Genomic DNA, 20066 nt, shown 5'->3' on the forward strand with positions numbered 1-20066 from the left:
ATGCTTGAAACTATTTTAGTTTTGCAGGATGCTGAACTGGATAAACATGTCTCATTAACTAATTAATCTCATTAATTACTTTTTTAAAGCATATAAAAGAAAACTGTATTCTTCACAAAATGTTAATGGTAATTTTTAATCAACTAAGTGATATTCACCTATTGTTATACAAAGAATTACATATTAAGTAATACATCGCTTAAAATCATTTTAAATCATTATAAGGGAGTAAAGCTTACCAACATAACTATAACCCATGATTCTGGACAGAGGAGTAAGTTTATTTTCTTTTATTGAATCTTCACTAGCTAAAACAATAGCAGCAGCTCCATCACAAATACCCTATTTCAGATCAATAAAAATTTTTTTATTTTTTTAAATAGTAAGAATACAAAGGTATATTCTAATTTAATTCTATATCTGAATACATACTGATGCATTACCAGCTGTTACAGTTCCTCCTTGTTTAAAGACTGGTTTTAATTTAGCAAGTCCTTCAATTGTTGAGTCATGTCTGGGATGCTCATCTGTATCAAACGAAACTTCCTTTCCCTTAACTTTCACAGGTATTGATATGAGTTCAGATTTGAATCGCCCATTATCATGAGCTAGATTAAAAAAATTGCAGTTCAAGGATAAATATATCATTTTAAAAGGAGAAAGAGTATTTAGCTTTAAGTGAAATCAGTTAAAGTATCAAGATTTACTTAAAACTAAACATACTCATTAAAAAAACTTGCATATACTATGTGAAAATCTATGTCACATAAACTACATGAAAAAATGCATGCAGATTCCCATTCACATTCACAGGCAGACCATATGGAGATTGATTATTTATTAACCAAGACAGTGATTTTCCTAATTAGAGAAGTGCCTTAACAGAGAACTTTCCGCAAGCATATTGCTATTATGTTACATGCATTACATTATGCACATGCAGAACACCACAAAAAACTCATGTATCCACTTCATTCAGTTGCTATGAAGTAAATGCATTATAAGTGTTCTATAGCTTCCATTTGGTCAGCAATAAGCATAATATGCAGAATAGAAAAATTAAACAATATTCCATCTATTATTCAGATTTGTTTCATGTATATTGAATGCTATATCAGAACATCAGTTTTAACATAACATAAATATAAGTAAAAATTTCAGTTATTTTCTTCTGATATATTCTAAATATTAGAAATTCTCACATTATTAAGCAAACAGTTATGTTTATTAGTAATTTGATTATTATGTAGACACGCTGTCAATGTCATCACTGCAGGACTATTTAAAATTGCTTCGATATGATTCATTTCTTTCTGCTTATATTCAATAACGCTCATAAAACTTTGTTGCTTGTTAATGTGTTAAAGTTACACTGAAAGATCTCACTGGAACACAGACTTAAAATTATAACATGAAAATAAATAATTCCTATAATTTTCATTGAGATACTTAAAAATTTTCAAATCTTCTTAAGACATTATAAAGCTAAATTTAAATTTTTGCTTAATAATATTGTCAACATCATTAAAGTTTCCATAAGTAGCATTAACAAACAAATTAAAGATACTTTTCAGAATTTAGGTGATTAGCTTTTATCAGATAATGTACCATATGTTGAAATTAGGTTTCATTACATAATGTATCAAATTTTGAAAATAAATTTAAAATTTTCTCTTTCTAAGCACAATTTTTATGCAAAATGATAGAGATATTTACAAAAATCTGCCTTCTATTTTACTTAGTCCCCTCCCCAAGTACTCCTATTAAAACACTGGTTATTAGTAAATGGTATATCACATGTGAAAGATATAAAAAGACTTTGCTAATTGAAATAACTGACACGTACATTTGCAGTTAACCAGTTCCCAGTTTTGCCCGAACGCCGTTCAGGTACTTGGAAATGGCACTTTTTCCTGAGCGCCTCTCGGGCAACATTTTTTTCTACTCTAATACACTGATTTGCACGAATTTTTTGCTTGTTTAGTGTGTAATGTTTCTAACAGTTGGCGTTAGTAATCCAGTAAAGTTAGAGTTGCAAAACAACTGGTTTCAAGGTTTGGTTTTACTGAATTCTTTTATGCAAGTAAAGGCATGAAATTTCTTTTCACTAGCTCAGTGTTCAGCTACTGCGAATACTATTTCTTTTAAATTTGGAGCTAAAATAAAAGAAGAAATGAATGATAATGAGCAGCTTACAGCTGAAGATAACTCTGATATTGATTCAGATAGTGAATCTGAAATTTCACTAAATGATTCTGGATGTAATGATAGTTTGTTGTCCGACTTCTCTAGTGATGTAATAACAATAAAACATTTTAAATTCTGACATCTATTTTTGTAAAGTGTTCTTTCCAGTTCGCTTGTTTGAAAAAGTCAACTTCAAGGAAAAATTATTTTTTACGATTAAAATAAAAATTAGCATAAATCAATAAATTCAACACTTATAATAGTTCTCTGACTGCTGATTTGGGTTTAATGAATTTCTTCATAAAAAGGTTTATAAAAAATATGCTTATTTTTTGTCATAACATGATGGAAAAAAGAAACTTAATGTCCTTAGCTAATCTTTGTAATAAATAATGGATTTATCTTATAAATGAAAGTAATAAATATTATAACATACATTTTTTATTATATTCACCTGACTTGCCTGCTAATATTCATTTTTACCTGTAAATTTGATTGTTATGCATTATTAATCACATTGCTCAAGAGATATGACTATTACTAATGCTAACTAGATTTATCACTAACTGTAACATACACCACACATTCCAGCACATAAGGCTCACCTATAATTTGAAACTACAATTTAATTTTTCAGGTATATTTGCTGTATAATGTATCACCTTTTTATCACTTTATATCACTTTTTTAACAAGGATACCTGAAAGATACTTATGTAATGCTTTTATCTTTTGGAGGTCATTCAATTTGAAAAATTTTTCCAGGCTTTTAAACAATGATACACTGAATTCACAAATGAAAGGAATACAACATGGAGGCACAATGATTGAAGGAGAAAATAATTATGCAAAGAAGGTAGGTTGTATTCAATGAAGTTAAACATAAGAATTTTATTTAGGGTTTTGAGAAAAAGAGAGATAATTTGGGACAAGAATGCACTTCCAACCTGAATGAATTCGCAGAATTAAGAGTCAGATATTTTCTCTTTCCGTAGTTCTTTGAAGGTATGATTTGGAAGAGTATATAGAAAGCTTTAGTAAACTGCATTTGCTCTGGTTGAAATACAGTTGGTCTAGTGTTCCTTTTAGTATTAAATATGGCTTCTGCCAAATGAAACAAACACAGAGCTGGTTTCAAATGCAGTCATTCAACTTGAGACAGAAAATGGAAATTCTCCTGGTGTTAGTGAAAGCTTCACATATGAGTGGAATAAAAATGAAATTACAATAATTCACATGCCAAAGAATAAATGCTTTTTGCACAAAGGAGTAACAAAATGGTCTATCATAGCAGAAATTGTTGCAAATTGGGCCCTAAAAATCACCAGAATGGATTAATTGTAACAAGAAACAGCATATATTTACTTCCATTAAAATGGGCAAAAAAAAAGAATGTAAACAAAGTGAAAACCTTAAAACAACTTTGAATTGATGTAGTCAACTTATAGCATGGAATAACTTAGTTCTATGAGAAGAAACAAAAGTTTCACAAAGGCATCCCGAAAATTTGGAGAATAAATTGGCAAGTTTAAAAAAGTATGTTATTCACCTAGGAAGGCAGACAAAATTACTCACAGATTCGAGATATGAATGAAACTCCAGTAATGTCTGATATGACAGAAAATAAAACAACTCATGTGAAAGGAACAAAACATTCACATAAAAACAAGTCACAAAAAATCTGTCCTCACCATAGCACTTTCCTGCTTAGTGAATGGTATAAAATTAAAACCAATGGCATTATTAAAAGAAAGATGATGCCTAAATGTAATTTTCCAAGTGTTTTTTTTTTTTTTTTTTTTTTTTTTTTTTTTTTTTTTCCCCATTCAGGTTCACGAGAAATGACGGATGGATGAAAACTGTGAGAAATTGTGGATAAGAAATATTTGACAAAAGAATCCAGATAGTCTTTTAGTTTGAGACACGTTCAGATTCCATCTAATCGATAATATGAAGAAAATGTTGAAAGTGTGTAATACAGAAGTAGTAGTTATTCCAAGTGGCTTAACCTCATTAATTCAGCCTTCAGATGTATGTATCAATAAACCATTCAAAGAAAATTTAAAATGACAGTGGAATAAGTGGATGTTAGAAAGTGAAAAAAAAATTACAAAAGGAGGCCAAATGCATTATGCCAGACTAGAAACTGTGTGAATGGATAACAAAAGCATGGAATGAAATATAACCTGACATAATTCAAAAGTAATTTTAAAAATGTGGTATACCTGACAATCTAGATGGAATGGAAGATGATTATTTAGTTATGGTTCAGAGTAACAGTGATGGTGAAGGTGAAACAGAATGTGATGATGTGTGTAAAATTATTAATGGAAGATGAATATGACAAACTTTTTATATTATCAGAAATTAATGGGTTGAAACATAAGTAATGACCATTTATGTTGTGTTTAAAATTACGTGGTAAAAATAAAATGTATTGCCATAATGTTTTGTGCTATTTGAAAGAGAATCTTTCCCTCTACAAAATAAGTGGCGTATTTGATTTTTTTTTTTTTTGTGTGTGTGAGCTAATTTTTTGTTATTTATCAGATCATTAATGGAGTGTCAAGTCGGCAAAAATAAGCATTTTCGACACCCACCTTCCTTTTGCGTTTAATCAAGGCTCCAATGCTGCAGAAGCTGCCTGAAAATGTATGAAGGTGCATTTCCTCAACGAACTGCAAGAAATTGGTTTACCAAATTCAAAAATGGAAATTTCGACTTTGAAGGCACTGCTTGTTCCAGATGGCCAAATGAGTTTGATGAATAGCGTTTAAATCAATGTCTACATGCAGCCAAATGACTATAGTTTGACATCTTGGGTCTATGGGGGAAGTCCAAAAACTCGGATATTCTTGACTAATTTGTTTTTTGTCGTTAAAATAAAAAATTTTAAACTGAAAAAACAGCCATTAAGCATGTTTAAATAATAAAAATTTTAATAAAGAAATAACAATTTTAAGCTCTTAAGGTATGCTACTTGTTTTAAATAAACAGCATTTAAGTAAATGTAGAAATCTAATTTTTGCATGTTCCTCTTTGCCTTAATTTTAAATCTATCATTTTTATATTTGGTGTATAACTTGCACCGTTAAATTATGGTCTTATTTTTCATATTCAAAGCGTGCATTATACATCAGAATATAGGTTATATAGCCTGTAGTTTTAAAGGTTATAATCTATCATCTACACTGGAAAAAAATTTGGGACACTTAGTAAACTCTGATCACAGGAAGTTTGCAGGTTTTTCAGTATAATATTTTGACAGATATACCATGACTTAAACAAACTCTTGAATATCTTTCCGAAAGCATTCTCATTCCAGCACTTGTAGTTCATAACATAAAGTTCACTAATAACTTCAAACTGAAAAGCTCTTTAAAATGCTCTACTTTTCCTAAATTCTGAATCATGCAACTCCCACAAAACACAACTGATCCTGCACGGATTTAAAAAAAAAAAAAGCAGCTAGTAGGAAAAATCCTCTAAACCTGACACAGGAAGAGAGAGAGTGTGTGCGTGCATGTGTGATTATGGCAAAGCCTCAAGGGCTATCCTCACAGGAAGGGAGAGGGAAGTTTTGTGCACAGAAAAGCTGAAAAATAATGACTTTCAGCTTCAAACTCTTTTAAAAAAGTACTAATTATGAATACTTCAAGTTTTGAAAAATAATCGCTACATAAAGTAAAATATTTTAAATAAAAATTTACTTCTGCATTGAAAATGAATGCATTTCTGCATAAATGCATTTTTCATACTTTTCAAATTTAAATGAGGAAGAAAGTATAATATTCAGTTTTTGCTGAATACACTCAGGAAAACCTCAGAAAATTAGAAAAACTACAATAATAATAATAATAAAAAAAAAACATAAAAGGAAAAAATATTCAAACCAAATACCTGAACTTACCTTGCTTCCATTGTTTCTGAGATTTTAAAGCAAATTCATCACATTCTTCTCTAGAAATTTTGTATTTTACTGCCAAGTTTTCAGCAGTTATAGCCATGGGCATGTCCACATATGTATCATACACAGAACTCCACAACATATCTTCAAACTAAAATAGAATAAAGTACAAATAGCATATTAAGCAAAACATTATATATATGTGTGATACAGAGTCTGAGATCCGAACTCGTTGGGACATTGATTCCAGACTTGGGATTTTCTGCATATTACATCATTAGTTTAAATCTAGGTAGATGGCATATAGACATTATAAAATTAAAAATATGAAACAGTGGTGTAAGAAATAATGGAGTATTTACCCACAAAAAAGACTAATTATTTATTTGTTTCCTTTATTACACATTTCTTTCAATGTAAATTGTTGACACTGCTTCGTCTTTTGGACTAATACTTTCTCTTTAATTCTACTGGTAGACATAATTTCTTGTTCAGTTACAAAGCTCCGTTGTTTAAGCCTTGTAACTGCCACGTCCAGAATTCCCACAACTGTCATGCAGAAAGTTTTCATTCTCAAAAACCTCTCTGTCAGTTTCTTCAATATTAGTAGCAATATATTCAGGATTTAGGAACCATATTACTGATTTTGTTGTAGATAAGTTGACTGATGATTGTGGCTTTATCATCACAATGAAAAACTTCTATTATATCATCATTTATTACCACTTCTCGACATTTTCTTTCACAAATTCTATTAAAACGAAAATTGTTGAGAATTCCTCTTTGTTTGCAATATCTGAAAACCTTCATATTCACAACTATCATGATAAAGCTCAACAAGAACCTGTTATACGCTACTGGCGATGTATTATGAGACTGGCGACTAAAGACACATTGTTCTACTCAATTTTTGTCCTTTTTTCTATTGTACAATGATGAATTTTAAACCCGAATTATATTACTTTATTTACTGTACTTACAACAATCTCATGCATAAAGCTTATCAGAGTTCTGTATAAATAAATTCTAGCATATGCTTAAGATTTATCCAGGCCAGTTTGCCGTTAAGCACCTCCCTAAATTTTGCCACACTAGCTCTGCTGCCAGCCTAGGGCTCATTTAAATAACAAATCAGTTATTCTCAATTCAAACAGCATTAAATGTATCCTTTCCCTATGCGTATCATTTACATCTATTTTTTGCATATAGAAAGAAATTTCTCTTAAATTTCTCCTCATCAACACACAACACTTTGCAGCACAGTTAGCTGAAATCAGCATAAAAGTTTACCATACTATTTGGTATTCATTTGCTAATATTTAAAAATCACTGTACAAGTCATTCTTCAAGCTGCTATGTGTTGATAGTCATGCAGTGATGAAAGCAAAAATAATGATGCACCTAGTTGGCATCAGGGATATAAATTATTTAGTAGGTGTAAAATCAAGAATGTTTTGATGTAGAATTTTTCGGTTTGAGATGTATGTCAAGAAAAAAAGCAACAGCCAAATTATTGATCATACAAATTTATGCTAATAATTTATTGTTTATTCAATAGAACAGGGGTTTTCAAAGTGTGCGTGACTGCGCCCTGTTCTTGAACCATTAAAAAAAGTTGTGATCTTTATTAAATATTGCAATAAATTGATGAATCTATATTGATATTTCACAAAATGAAAAATTCTTATTAAACAAGAAAACAAATAGTAACGATAGTTCAGATCCGAGTGATAAGGCTTTGAAACTGGTGTAGAATAAAAGAGGCAAAAATGTCATAACTACAAGGAAAGTTACTCTGATTTTGCTTTTACTTCGCTAAATGTAAATAATGATCAAATACAACGATGACAGATGTATGCACTCAGGTAAACTAAAGCTTGAGACCATTCACATTTACTTGGTCCACAAATCTCGCATTTTTTTTTTTGTTGGAAGTCACAAGATTTACAAAAGCAAGGCAGTGTATTCATGAAACAAGTGTCAGTTCCGAGTAACTAACAGCTAGCATCTTTCGAGGTAGGTCACAGAGTGATGAAGTGCAGAAAACCGCACACTATCACAGAAGAACCGCTATCGGTAAATTTAATTTTGAGAGGCAACACGGATTTCAGATTGGCAGCTTTTCGGTACTTGACTGTATTACATTAAGCTTTCAAGCCATTTGTGTAATTGTACAGCATACTTACTACTTCACAACAGTACTTATATTACAGTCAAAATGCCTGTGCTCTCTATCAGACTATTCAGCCAATAGTTGTCACCACACTTAAAGGCAAGCCACAGTCTGGAATGTGTTTTATCACTAAACCCCTCATAACTAACAAATACATTATGCTTGCCATTGCCTTGTTTCAAGTATTTCCTTTGTTTAACCTTAATTATCATCTTTTAAGAATCAAATTGATGATCTAAATTTTGGTAATTTCCGAAACCCTGAATTGCCAAATTGCTGATGATACTATATCTCAGACGAAGTACTAAACATTCTATTCTGAACTTTGCACGCAAACGTGAAACACTTTATATCTGCAGTTTTGTTTATACACTTGATTACCCCTAAAAGTTTCATATTGATTGCCATTGAGAGATCCACTAGCTTCCTTTATTAGACAGCCCTTTTCATTGTCATTGAGAGAATCTAAAAAATTTTCACCAGATATGTAAAAAAATGCAAAATATATGTTTGCCATACGATTATAGCATCTCTAACCCTGATCATTAGCTTTGGAGTTCACCCAATTAAAATAAGCCATTTGAAATCGCCATCTGAAAAATATTAATAAAATATTACTTCCAAAAATTTGAGCATAATGGCATGAAAACTTTCATATTTAACTTATTAAAGCATTGTAGACACAAAACTAACTGGACCTTTTGCTCTACAGAGACCGTATACTAAAAGTAAAGAGTTTGTATTTAAACAACCCTCCCGTTCCTAACGCTGAAACTCTTTCCAAAGAATTCTGTAGTTTGAGAAACTTATGTAACTGGAATACATGTTTGGAATCAGTATTTAAGAAAATAAATTTTTTTGTCTTAAATACTGATTCCAAACTGACCCTGATTACTTTAAATACTGATTCCTATGATTAGATAAGCATAAAATGTTCGACTGTTCATAAAATGTCTGTTTGGTTGTAAATAAAAACTGTATAGCTACAAATTTTTTTATTTACATCTGACATCTTTTATTTACATCAATACAAGTTGTACTTTCAACACTGATATTTCGACACAATCACTACATAAATTCAAGCACTTGTCATAATGTTTCACCAACTTATAAATCTCTTTCTGCATAAAATTTTGCAGCTGAGATTTCAACTAAACTGTCACAGCAATTTGATGATCCTCATTGACAGTGAAGTGCTGCCCCCTAAGCCAATCCTTCAAATGAATGTATAGATTAAACCCTTTAGCACCAGATGTGCCATAAAGCATCGGCTGAAAACGTTACCTCATGGCTGGGTACGACGTATATGATTCATCATTTAAATTAATTCTGTGCTCAAGTGTAACATATATTACTTTTGAGAAAAAACATTTAATTAGTCCTTTTTGTTGCCACTAGACGTAACTGTATGTCTGTAATAACGAAATTTACTGAAAATGAAATACGTTGACCTTCATTCCTTTGCAATTTTCTTCTATTTTTGGTATTTTGTTTCGGAATCAAAGCAAGATTCGTGGGTGTTGAGCAGTGTCATGGCTGTAATGGCTCTTTAATTGTGTTAGTTGATATAAACAAATACACATGTTCATGATGCTTCAGAACACTACTTTGGGGGCGATGTAGCGGGGTAGATGTTTTGTCATTTTACAGATTTTATTTCTCTTACATTTCTTCAGGTGTAAAGACAGATATTTTGTATCATTCAGTGAAGCATTTTTTACACCTAAATGACAAAATGAAAATGCTCTTTAACAGAAGAGTATACACGAATGATAAATAAGTCTTTCTGACACTGATAACAGTGATGATACTTTTGCAGAGTTGTAATGTGATAATTGCAACAATTCTAATACAGTCATATATATATATATATATATTTGAAGCAAGTCAATGCTTTTTTTTTTAAGAAAGAGATTTTAAATAATTATTTTTATGAATGTGTAAAATAAAACCTGTGACTGGGTTATTTTTGCATATATATTTATTTGACTCGAGTCAAAAATTATATTGTTCTAGAACTGATTATTTTATAAAATTTTTATGGAAAGTATAATTAGAAAGTTTTGAAATTAATTCCGAGAACTAATTGAACATATCAAAAACTGGAATAATTGGACTACAAATTTAAAATTCTGCAATTTTTTTTTTTTTTTTTTTTTTTTTTTTTTCAAAATTAGGTTCAGCAATGCAAATTGCCAATCCTCACAAGACAGTATACCATCCTGAGAAAGCGGTTCAGTGAGTGAGATGCTTGTCACAAATGGCTTAAAATCAACCTCCACATATGACACAAGCCTAATTGCTAGTCTCTATTCTATTAAAAAAATTCTGTGCTAGGAAATAAAGTCTAAAGCAGAATTCATTTGATTTGTTTTGTTGATCTCTGTGAGAATTTTCAAGATTCACCAAGCAAAATATTTGCAGCATTCCAATTTTTAAGTGAAAATTTCATACAAAAAAGTGCAAGAAAAGTTTAGAATTTTTTTAAATTTTAAAGTTCCAAGATTGTGAATTAGTGGTTCTCAATATATTAGACAGGATCATCCATCACTATTGAAGTGCTACCACTCCTAGGCTCATCATAAATGTCTGTTCATCCTGCTTTGAAAAATCTGATCCCATGATGCCTTGTTGTCCGAGATGTATATACTACATAATTCCTGATGAATGGCTGCCACTGACAGATTTTTTTTTTCCCTGATGAAATCTTATCACTCCATATACCTCGCATCTGGTAAAGTTTCATTGCTATTGTCCATTTTATGACATTATAACCAGCAGATGCACACTAGTATGATGCTTTCACTAGTCCTGCTGGAAGCTTATCACGGTTTATGCGAAAGTGGCACTCCAATCACTACTACTACCACCATGCCACAACAGCGGTTACTTTTCGAGTTCCCCTTGTATTTACAGGGGGTTTTTTTTCCTGATTAACCACCATCTGAAAAATTTCACACGGCAATGTATTGTGTCCCCAAAATTTATTTATGTGCTACACTCCGTGCATGCTAAGTAGATGAAAATTCAACAGTTTTTCTGATTAGTGTTTCTGTGGCATTTGAATACATTTTATTTCTTCATAAGAAAACTTAATGTGACTGTAGAGTTTCCCAGCTGATGGAAAGAAACTGTTGTATTTCTTCAGAAGTATAGCATTTTGTTACCAATAAAGAATGCAAAAATTAACATTCCATGAAGTACTTAAAAGATTGAATTTTTATTGATTGAAATTTGTGCACCATGCCAAATTTGAGCAATTCTCTGATTTTTTTTGAATGAACACAGATTGCTGTGCACATAGGGAGAACGACAACATATGCAGTGTCAAGTTGCACACAATGCCAAGTCTGTGCAATTCTTAAATGTTTTTTCAAGCTAAAAAAGATCACTACAAATATGAAAAAAAAAAAAAAAAAAAAAAAAAAAAAAAAAAAAGATGAGTGTTTAATTCTAAACGTTTCAATGTTTCTTGCATGAATTTAGTTAATTGGTTGCCATTTTATGCAATTCTTAGTCTGATGCCCTGTTTGAAAATGGCTGTTGTATTTTGCAACTTAACTTGCCAAAGGATTAGTTGCCAATGTTTGACAAATTTTGAGGAGGTGGGAGCAGATAATCAAAGTATCATGTAATGCTTCTTAAATGAGTAAATAAAATACAAAAAATTAAGATAAAAAATAACAGTAATAAACATTGCACACATAAAAAAAACACATAAGACTAAAGAGCAGACATTAAAAAAAAATTGGCATTCAGCACTGCAAAAACACTTTTCTTCTATAATGCATACAATGCTACATTAAAATAAGTATCTAAACATTTACATACAGCCTGTTCAGCATTTAATTTACCATTCTGCAGTACCACAAAAGTGCTCAATAGATTGGGTACACCTGGTGTCCGAACCAATGAAGTGAAAAGAATGTTACTGTGAAACATTCCCAATCCCCTACCATAAATTCACAGCAGTTAAAAAAATAATAATACATAAATAAATGCGATTAGATAAAAAAAAATCATGTTTGCATGACTAGTGATTATACAGACAATTATCACCAGAAAAGAAGCAAAAACAAATTGGCTATGCTCGGTGCAAAGAAAATAGCCAAAATGAAAAAAGTGCCAATTGGTATGTATGACTTTAATGAAAAAGATCCCAAATCATTATCAATACCATAAATTCCAATAAATATATTTTTTTAAACACTCAACTAGTATTTGTAGTGAAGGAACATATTTTTTTGCTTACTTTGTTTTCAATATATAATATACTGTTTCACATATAAAAGAAAAGGAGGACACATGCAATTTCCTTCTTCCCCTTAACCCTTTCACGTGCGCAATATTATTTTTATAATTTTTTTAACTAAAAACTCTAGAAATTGAATTTTATGATCCTAGAGACAAATAATATATGAATTTAAAAAAATCTACTCTTACCTATTGTTTTGTGGGTGGTGGTCGCACTGTGAAACCACCACACAGACTTTGAAACATACCTAGGAAGCAGGGAAAAATAAACTTACCTTTCTCCGTGTGCGTTTCCAATAAATGAGGAAATTTACGAATTAAAAAAAATGCATGTAAGAACTGCATAATATATATATATATATTACATTATTTTACAAACTAAATTGTCAGAAAAATTTAAAAAAGTAAACATTTATGTAATCGTTCTATAGCAATGAAAGTATAAGTACCTACATAATAAGGACGTTTGGCTATATGGATTTAAAAAACTGAGTAAAATAAGGCAGTGGTTTTTTTTTTTTTTTTTTTTTAAATTTTATTTTAAAGAAGAAATATTTTTTGCGACACTGTTCAAAGCATGTTTTGTCTTTTTGGTACATGCACAGACCCACATTGCACATTTCACACATGTATCTTCTATAATGTTTCTTCCTTGTGCTACAAAATGTACACTGACTGGATCTAAATTTCACTGGTATATGTCCAGCGTTATTTAGTTTCTTTTCATTTGGCATGTGAAATTTGTGGTTTTTTTATGTTAATGGGGAGAGCTTGGTCTTTTTGGCTTTGGTATGGATCATTCGTTTCCCATTCATACTTATTTTATTAGTATTTCGTCTCAAAATATTCAGAATATTTTTAATTTAAATAAAACTTTACACGATTTCTATTTTTAATTACAGCAAAGTATATTTACATTAAATTTAAACCACAGGAAATAATTTATAAAATCACAATTCTAGCTTGGGGAGCAAGTGTGTTGAGGTGATAGAAAAGTCTCTGGAAAAGAAAGACCTTTTTATGGGCAGGTGCATGTATTGTTTAGTAATAAAATAACTCTGTGATTTCAAAACATCTTATCTATATCTGGGTAAAAATAAACATTTCTATTTGAGAAGCAAGCAAACACCATTGTGAAGAGCAGTGGTTTCAAGGCACGACCACTGAACCTCTAGAGCTTTGTGACACAATGCTCTAGTGGGGCAGTGGTCGCGCCCTGAAACCACAAAGCAAATGCCATACATATAAAGGGTTTTTTTTTATATATGCAGTTTAATTATTGCTATTTTTTACTGTTTATGATAGAAATCATGATGCGCAATGAATAACTTTTGAAATTTAAAGTTGTTTATATTAATTAAAGAAAGCTATTTTGTCTCATTGAAAACGAATTTGAAAAGGCAACTCCAATTTGAAGAACTAAGACCTAAAACATGTCTGATTCTGTAGTCATTTTGTGTTATTTAGAGGTAAAAGATCAGTAATCAATTGATTTTCACTCAAAAATTTTGGAAGGAAGAGAAGAAAAAAATTTGAAAATTAGTGGTTTCAGGGTGCGACCACCGCGCGTTAGAGGGTAAAGGTTATTATATATATCAATATTTTACCATCATTAATACATATCAAAATTTTTCCTTGAAAGAAATGATTCTGCAAATGGCAAACTTTAACTTATCTTGATAAATATTACTACAAAAGTTATTATACTGTTTATTACAAATAAGAAAACATGCATTAAACTCTTATTTTATCCATCAAAGGAGATAAATTTAAGTTATAACATGGTTCCACAGCATTGATGATGTGAAATCCTTTTTAATATATTTTTTTATGATTATCACTACAAATAATTAAATCACAGTTTTAAAGCAAATTACTATACCTTATAATCAGTTCCAAATTTTGTACCAAATCTAATGTCTCGCACACAGTAAGGAACTTGGCTCATACTTTCTGCACCTCCAGCCAACACAATTTCAGCCTCTCGTAAACATATTTCCTACACATATGAGGGGGAAAATGTCATATATATATAAATTTGGAAAATTTAATACACATACAAAAAAATTATGTTTGAAAGCAAATAATGCTCGTTTGGAGACATTACACACAAACATGCACTTTTTGCTAAATATAAACTAAATATAACAACATATGTTATTCCTATTTTGTAAATGAAAAGGAACACATGAAATTCAAATTCTGCATATAAATCAAAATGGAACCTTACATATATTGGAATCACAACATAAAATGTTGCTAGGTTCAGTGAGATATATGGAAGGATGAAGGGAAGGCTTGTTGCAACATGGTTTGTAACAATTTCTAGTGTTTTTCTAAGTTTGAAGCTAGTTTTATGCTAACTAGTGCACCTTTGGTCAAATCCTCCTCCAAGAAACCCAACTCAAGAACTGAATGGGAAAAGGCCAAAATTATCACCAAACCATGGTATAAAGTCTTACCAATGGTTTTGCAACTCATTTCGTACAGGTTCTTCTGTTTCTCTTTTCTTCTCTTCCAAACTAAAATTTTAATTAAAAAGCCATCTCTAAAAATGAATCTCTATCAATGAAGTCACATTCTCTAGAGAAGCAGTGATCAGTGAGTTAAAGCAATCATACTGGATGACTTCAAACACTGCTACAAAGAATGCAAGCTATGTATCCGGTGGTTATTCTTATTCAACAATTATTTCAAAGCTGATAGCATTTTTAGTTTAAGAGATTTTTTTCAACAGTCTCATTACTTTTCAGCCATATCTCGTATTATATATCTATACGTGCAATGTTCAACAATAAAATTCTAGAACTGCTGCTATTTTCTCAATATTAACAACAAAAAATATTATATATGTCAAATTACAGCTATGTCTTACTTTCATTGAAGATGGTTTTGGTTTGGTTTATTAGATTATGGCAAAGCACTCGAGAGCTATCTGCCTTAAGGGAGGGATGCCTTCGTGGAGGACTTTTTAAGGGAAACTGGCTCGTATGCACGTTACACATGAGGAAAACCACGAAAATACCCATGCAGCCAGCCCGTTCACGGGATTCGAACCTCGGACCGAACTACCAGTGTTCAGTGATGTTACTGCTCGCCTGCTGGTGGGCTCTCTTTCATTGAAGAACATGTAAAGGTATGGGAAAATGAAGTTCTGAAGTTCAGTAAGTAAATGCTGAAGGAAAATAAATCTGAACATTATTTTTCAAGTTTTGAAAAGCTTGGAAATTATATTAAAAAAAAAAAAAAAAGAAAGAAAGAAAGAAATGAAGAAAAATTTTATATACACACAAAATGTTTCACATGTATATGTTATGCTATTTCACAGAGTAATGCAACACTCTTCTGTATTTATGTGCCATGCATATAAAAGATGTCTTTATCACTATGTCCTCCTAAAACTTCTTGTATCATTTATGTGAATGTAATGTTACTGATGTAATAATTTATGCAAAGTAATATTACTGATACATTTTGGACATAAACATTACTGAATCTGCAATGAATTTCAATATCCTTCTGACCTTCAGCTTGAAGAAATCTATAACAGAAAGTTCTTGCACTTGTCAGGAGCCTTTATTTAATTAGCTATCTTTACACACAACCCCTGCACGTAAAAATAGATGAAATGAAGACTTGATATAGCACAAGTCATAACACGTGTTGTAAAATTAAATATACTTAAATTTTTCACCTCAAGTTTTATTTCATGTTCTTTAATACTTAATTAAAAACAGCCCTTATTAAAAAAAAATAAGATTCTACTTACTTGACAGCCAGTTACAACTGCTTGAAAACCGGAACCACATAACCGATTGACCGTGAGACATGGTACAGCATTTGGCATGCCACTACGTAAAGCTATATGACGGGTAATGTATATTCCATCCTTGGAACTAAACTAAAATATCAATATTAAAGAATAAAATTACATTAAAAAGCTAAATTACATATTAATGAAAGCAGCAGTACCTAATAAGTTATAATGTAAATTATAGCTTTTACTGTATTTTATTTCATACTACACCTTTTTTTGTTTCATACTTAAATTAACATACTTCGACTTTTAAAAAACCTTTTTTATGAATTCATATAAGCATTATTTTCCTTTGATTCTGATGCTTATGTGTATCAGAAGCAGCAAGCTAAGTAATTAAATATAAAAAAGCACTTGATGGTTTCTCTGCAAAATGGTACGGGTAACTTCTGAGCCGGTTTCTACACACAACTGTCTCTTATTTATGTACCACCTATACATAAGAACAGAAATGGATGGTGGAAGAATAACTAGTAGTTTGCTGCTTTAACCACTAAATCATTCGTAGGCCTGAGGCATCTTTGATTTGGACATTCAACCATTTCTGGCACACTACCTTTTAAAGTTGGAGTTTTGATTAAAAAAAAAGTAGGCAGTCTAATTACGCCTAGAGGAGTACATAAGTAAAATTTTGTGAAGATAGCACTTATCGCTTTAATTCTGTGGGTGTGCCCAAATTGGGCACACTGATTGAATAGAGCTTCAAAAAGAGTGCTGAAACGAGCATTGTTGTCAATGAACTCATCGATGAGATGCGGAGAAACAAAGATTACAGACTCTTAGTTGTCCTAGATTATCGGTGAACCTGGTCTGGGCACACCTAGAGTTCGCCGTTTGATTTTAGGCAAGATTTCAAGGTAAAAATTTAAAACTATTACAGAATAAGAAGATTAGTGTACAGCCAAAAAAAAAACATATAAATTTCTTTTTAAGCAATTCCTTTTATACCCTAAAAAAAATTTGGAAGATTTCTTTGAAAAATCAGGGTCTTCAAAAACTAAACATGGCTAAAATATATGGACTGGTTTGTGTTCAGCTGCCATCTACTATAAATAGAGAAGGTTCAGAGTAACTTATAGCAACCTATAAATGCTTTTTCATTCAATTTTTCTGTGCGTATAGAAGGAAATTTTTAGGTGTGTCCAGACTGGACACACTGCGTCGCAAAGAGTTAATTATAGCAATACCTGACACCTGAACTTATCTATTCAACAAATAAGAAATTATCAAAATTGCATGGCATGGCAAAGTTCAATAAGGGTTCATAGAAACATTTTAGTTAAAAAAATAGGCACCTATAAGCACTTTTCAATCACATTTTAAGGGGAAAAAAATAAGTACCTGTCTTATTACATTATACACAACCGCATAACCTTAAAAGAAAAATTATACTAGTAATTTAAAATATGAGAAATTCAGTATTTATTAAGAAAGAATGAGCATTACTAAACCACGAAAAACAATTACATTCTTTTTTTATTTTTTATTTTTTTATTTTAAATAACAGTTCAATTTACAGAACTAGTTTACAATGAGAGAAAAAAAAAATCTACGCAGAACTAAATTATATTACAAGATTTAATGATGAAATTTCAGTTCAAAATACAGAAAATAAATAATAATAATAAGCCATATTTATTATATTTGCTTGGCACCTAAAAATAAATAAAATTTATTTTTCGACTCATATTAATATTTAAATAATTTAACTTAAATCAAAATTCTAAACATTTTCTAAATTTTCATTGTATAACAGTTTTACCTTAACAGATATTGCAAGCAAAGTAATTTAAGTAAAAATAAGTAAAAAAAAATAACTTTTCTGAAATCAGAAGACAGAAAATTGCTTGATGCAGTCATCTTTTAACAGTAAAAGCTTAACTAACCGGCATACTCGCAAATTGCCGAATATCTGAAAATTCCAAATAGTCCAGCATAACTGGTAAAAGAGGAAAGGCGGTCAGCCGTTCTTTAGATTTTTCAGCTTAATAATGCTTTTGACATTTCGATATGTGCATCATATAAGAAGGTAGTCCAATGAAACTGAAAAATAATCTGCTTAGCAAGCATAGTAAAACTCTTATCTCTGGGAAATATTGCAGACGTTATTGCACAATATGCATGCCTTCATTCTTTTGCATGTGCTATCACGCAATCGGAATCAATAGCTGCCAATATTTGAAGAATAAATAACTAAATAAAGGAAAACGCCCCTTTGCTTGGTCTAGTTTTTCACCATCATGCACCCATGTGGCATATTTATCATTGAGCAGGACACGTCGCGAGAGAGATTTACCAATCTGGAGTGTTTTTCATTCTAATTTTGAACAGCCTGCTTTAAATTTCCGGAATAGAATCATTCTTCACTTGGGTTGATAGGATGCAGAACTTTTAGTCTTATTCAATCCAGGTTAGAAAGTTACCACAAAAGAAAAGTCCGTTGCTTACTTTGCTGCGAACTGTAACGGTTTCAATATTTGAGATTTTGCAGAGAAAGGGGAGAACACACAACTTCTGTACTGTATAATGAATGCATTGGCGAAAAAAAATATTTTGACTATTCGATTACTGTCACTTTTTTTATGCCATTCCAAATATTATTCCTTAGAAAGGTTATCTGTGTTAAAACACACCTACCCATTTTTTAAGTTTCAAATATATTATTACAAATATTCATACCTGTGCTCATAATATAAGCATGCTGATCATAGTAAACACTGATATGAACTGACCACGTGGAACGAGAAAGTAAATTATTAAAATCTTAATAGAAATTCAAACGTGTGTAGTATTGGGTGGGAACAAAAGAAACAGAATTTAGCAGAATTTTCTACCACTTTCCCAATTCTTTGATCAATAGAACGATGTGCACCTGTCTGTACTCTTGTGCACCAAAGGTTATGTTAATGCAGAGAAAGGGGCGAAAAGCTATTTCCGGGAGTATGATTCACCAGCTGACTTTCCATATAAGGAAGAAAAGTTGTTTATTTAGTTTTGGCTTTGGCTCGGGGAAAAATGTGTTCATTTAAAAAAAACACTAGAAGCAAAAAAATAAGCACTGAAAACAAACAAAAAAAAATAAGTGCCTTAGAGAAAAAGTAACCATGTATAGGGGCTTTTATATTTTATTTTCAAATATAAGGACTTATAAGCACTTATAAGGACCACTACAAACCCTGTCAATTGTACAATAAGAAGGAAATGACAGCAAGATTATTGCAACCATATGCAATGGCATAATAAAAGGCAAGTCTAAAAGATTCAATTGACAGAAAGGTCCAATTAATTTCCTATAGAATAAAAAATTTTCCCTTTATAAAATCAAATCTAAGAAGAATTTAGACTACTACCAGATTAAGGTACCAGCAGTAAACTGCTTTGAGGATATTCTCTAGATATATTTTCTAGTCTGTTTATTGCTCAGTATCAAGTCCTGCATCAAAACAGCTTATATACAGAGGCAATTAAAAGGCAACAGTAAGTGATGCTAACTATTTAAAGCCTCATCAAAACTCCATACTACAAAATAAAAATGAGTGCAATTTACTTGCTACTGAATACAAAAGCACAATGCTACCCAGATATTTGTGCAGATGATATGTAAATAATACAAATATGAGCAAATCATGAAGGAAAGCATGTTCAGCGTTACACATATAACTAGATTAAATGTACAGCTGATAATTATCAAATATTAATCACGCTTGAATGATATCATTTAGACTAGCT

General features: G+C 31.0%; 1 protein-coding gene across 6 annotated transcripts in view; it reads right to left on the reverse strand.

Moving 5' to 3' along the window:
* Positions 1–20066, reverse strand: part of yip2 (yippee interacting protein 2) — a 77134-nt gene that overhangs the window by 35159 nt on the left and 21909 nt on the right. For 5 of the 6 annotated variants that reach the window (XM_085809163.1, XM_085809162.1, XM_085809166.1 and 2 more), the window contains exons 4-8: positions 16290–16421; positions 14403–14519; positions 6097–6244; positions 433–608; positions 240–342 (exon numbers count right to left, since the gene is read on the reverse strand). In XM_085809163.1, the coding sequence (XP_085665289.1) occupies positions 240–342; positions 433–608; positions 6097–6244; positions 14403–14519; positions 16290–16421 (676 nt within the window). The remainder of the gene's footprint in view (positions 1–239; positions 343–432; positions 609–6096; positions 6245–14402; positions 14520–16289; positions 16422–20066) is intronic. The other variant, XM_085809167.1, reaches the window with a different exon arrangement.

The sequence above is a fragment of the Stegodyphus dumicola genome, chromosome X2 (genome assembly GCF_044657685.1).
Source record: "Stegodyphus dumicola isolate Sdum_Otavi_A_Nest chromosome X2, ASM4465768v1".
Taxonomy (NCBI): Eukaryota; Metazoa; Arthropoda; class Arachnida; order Araneae; family Eresidae; genus Stegodyphus; species Stegodyphus dumicola.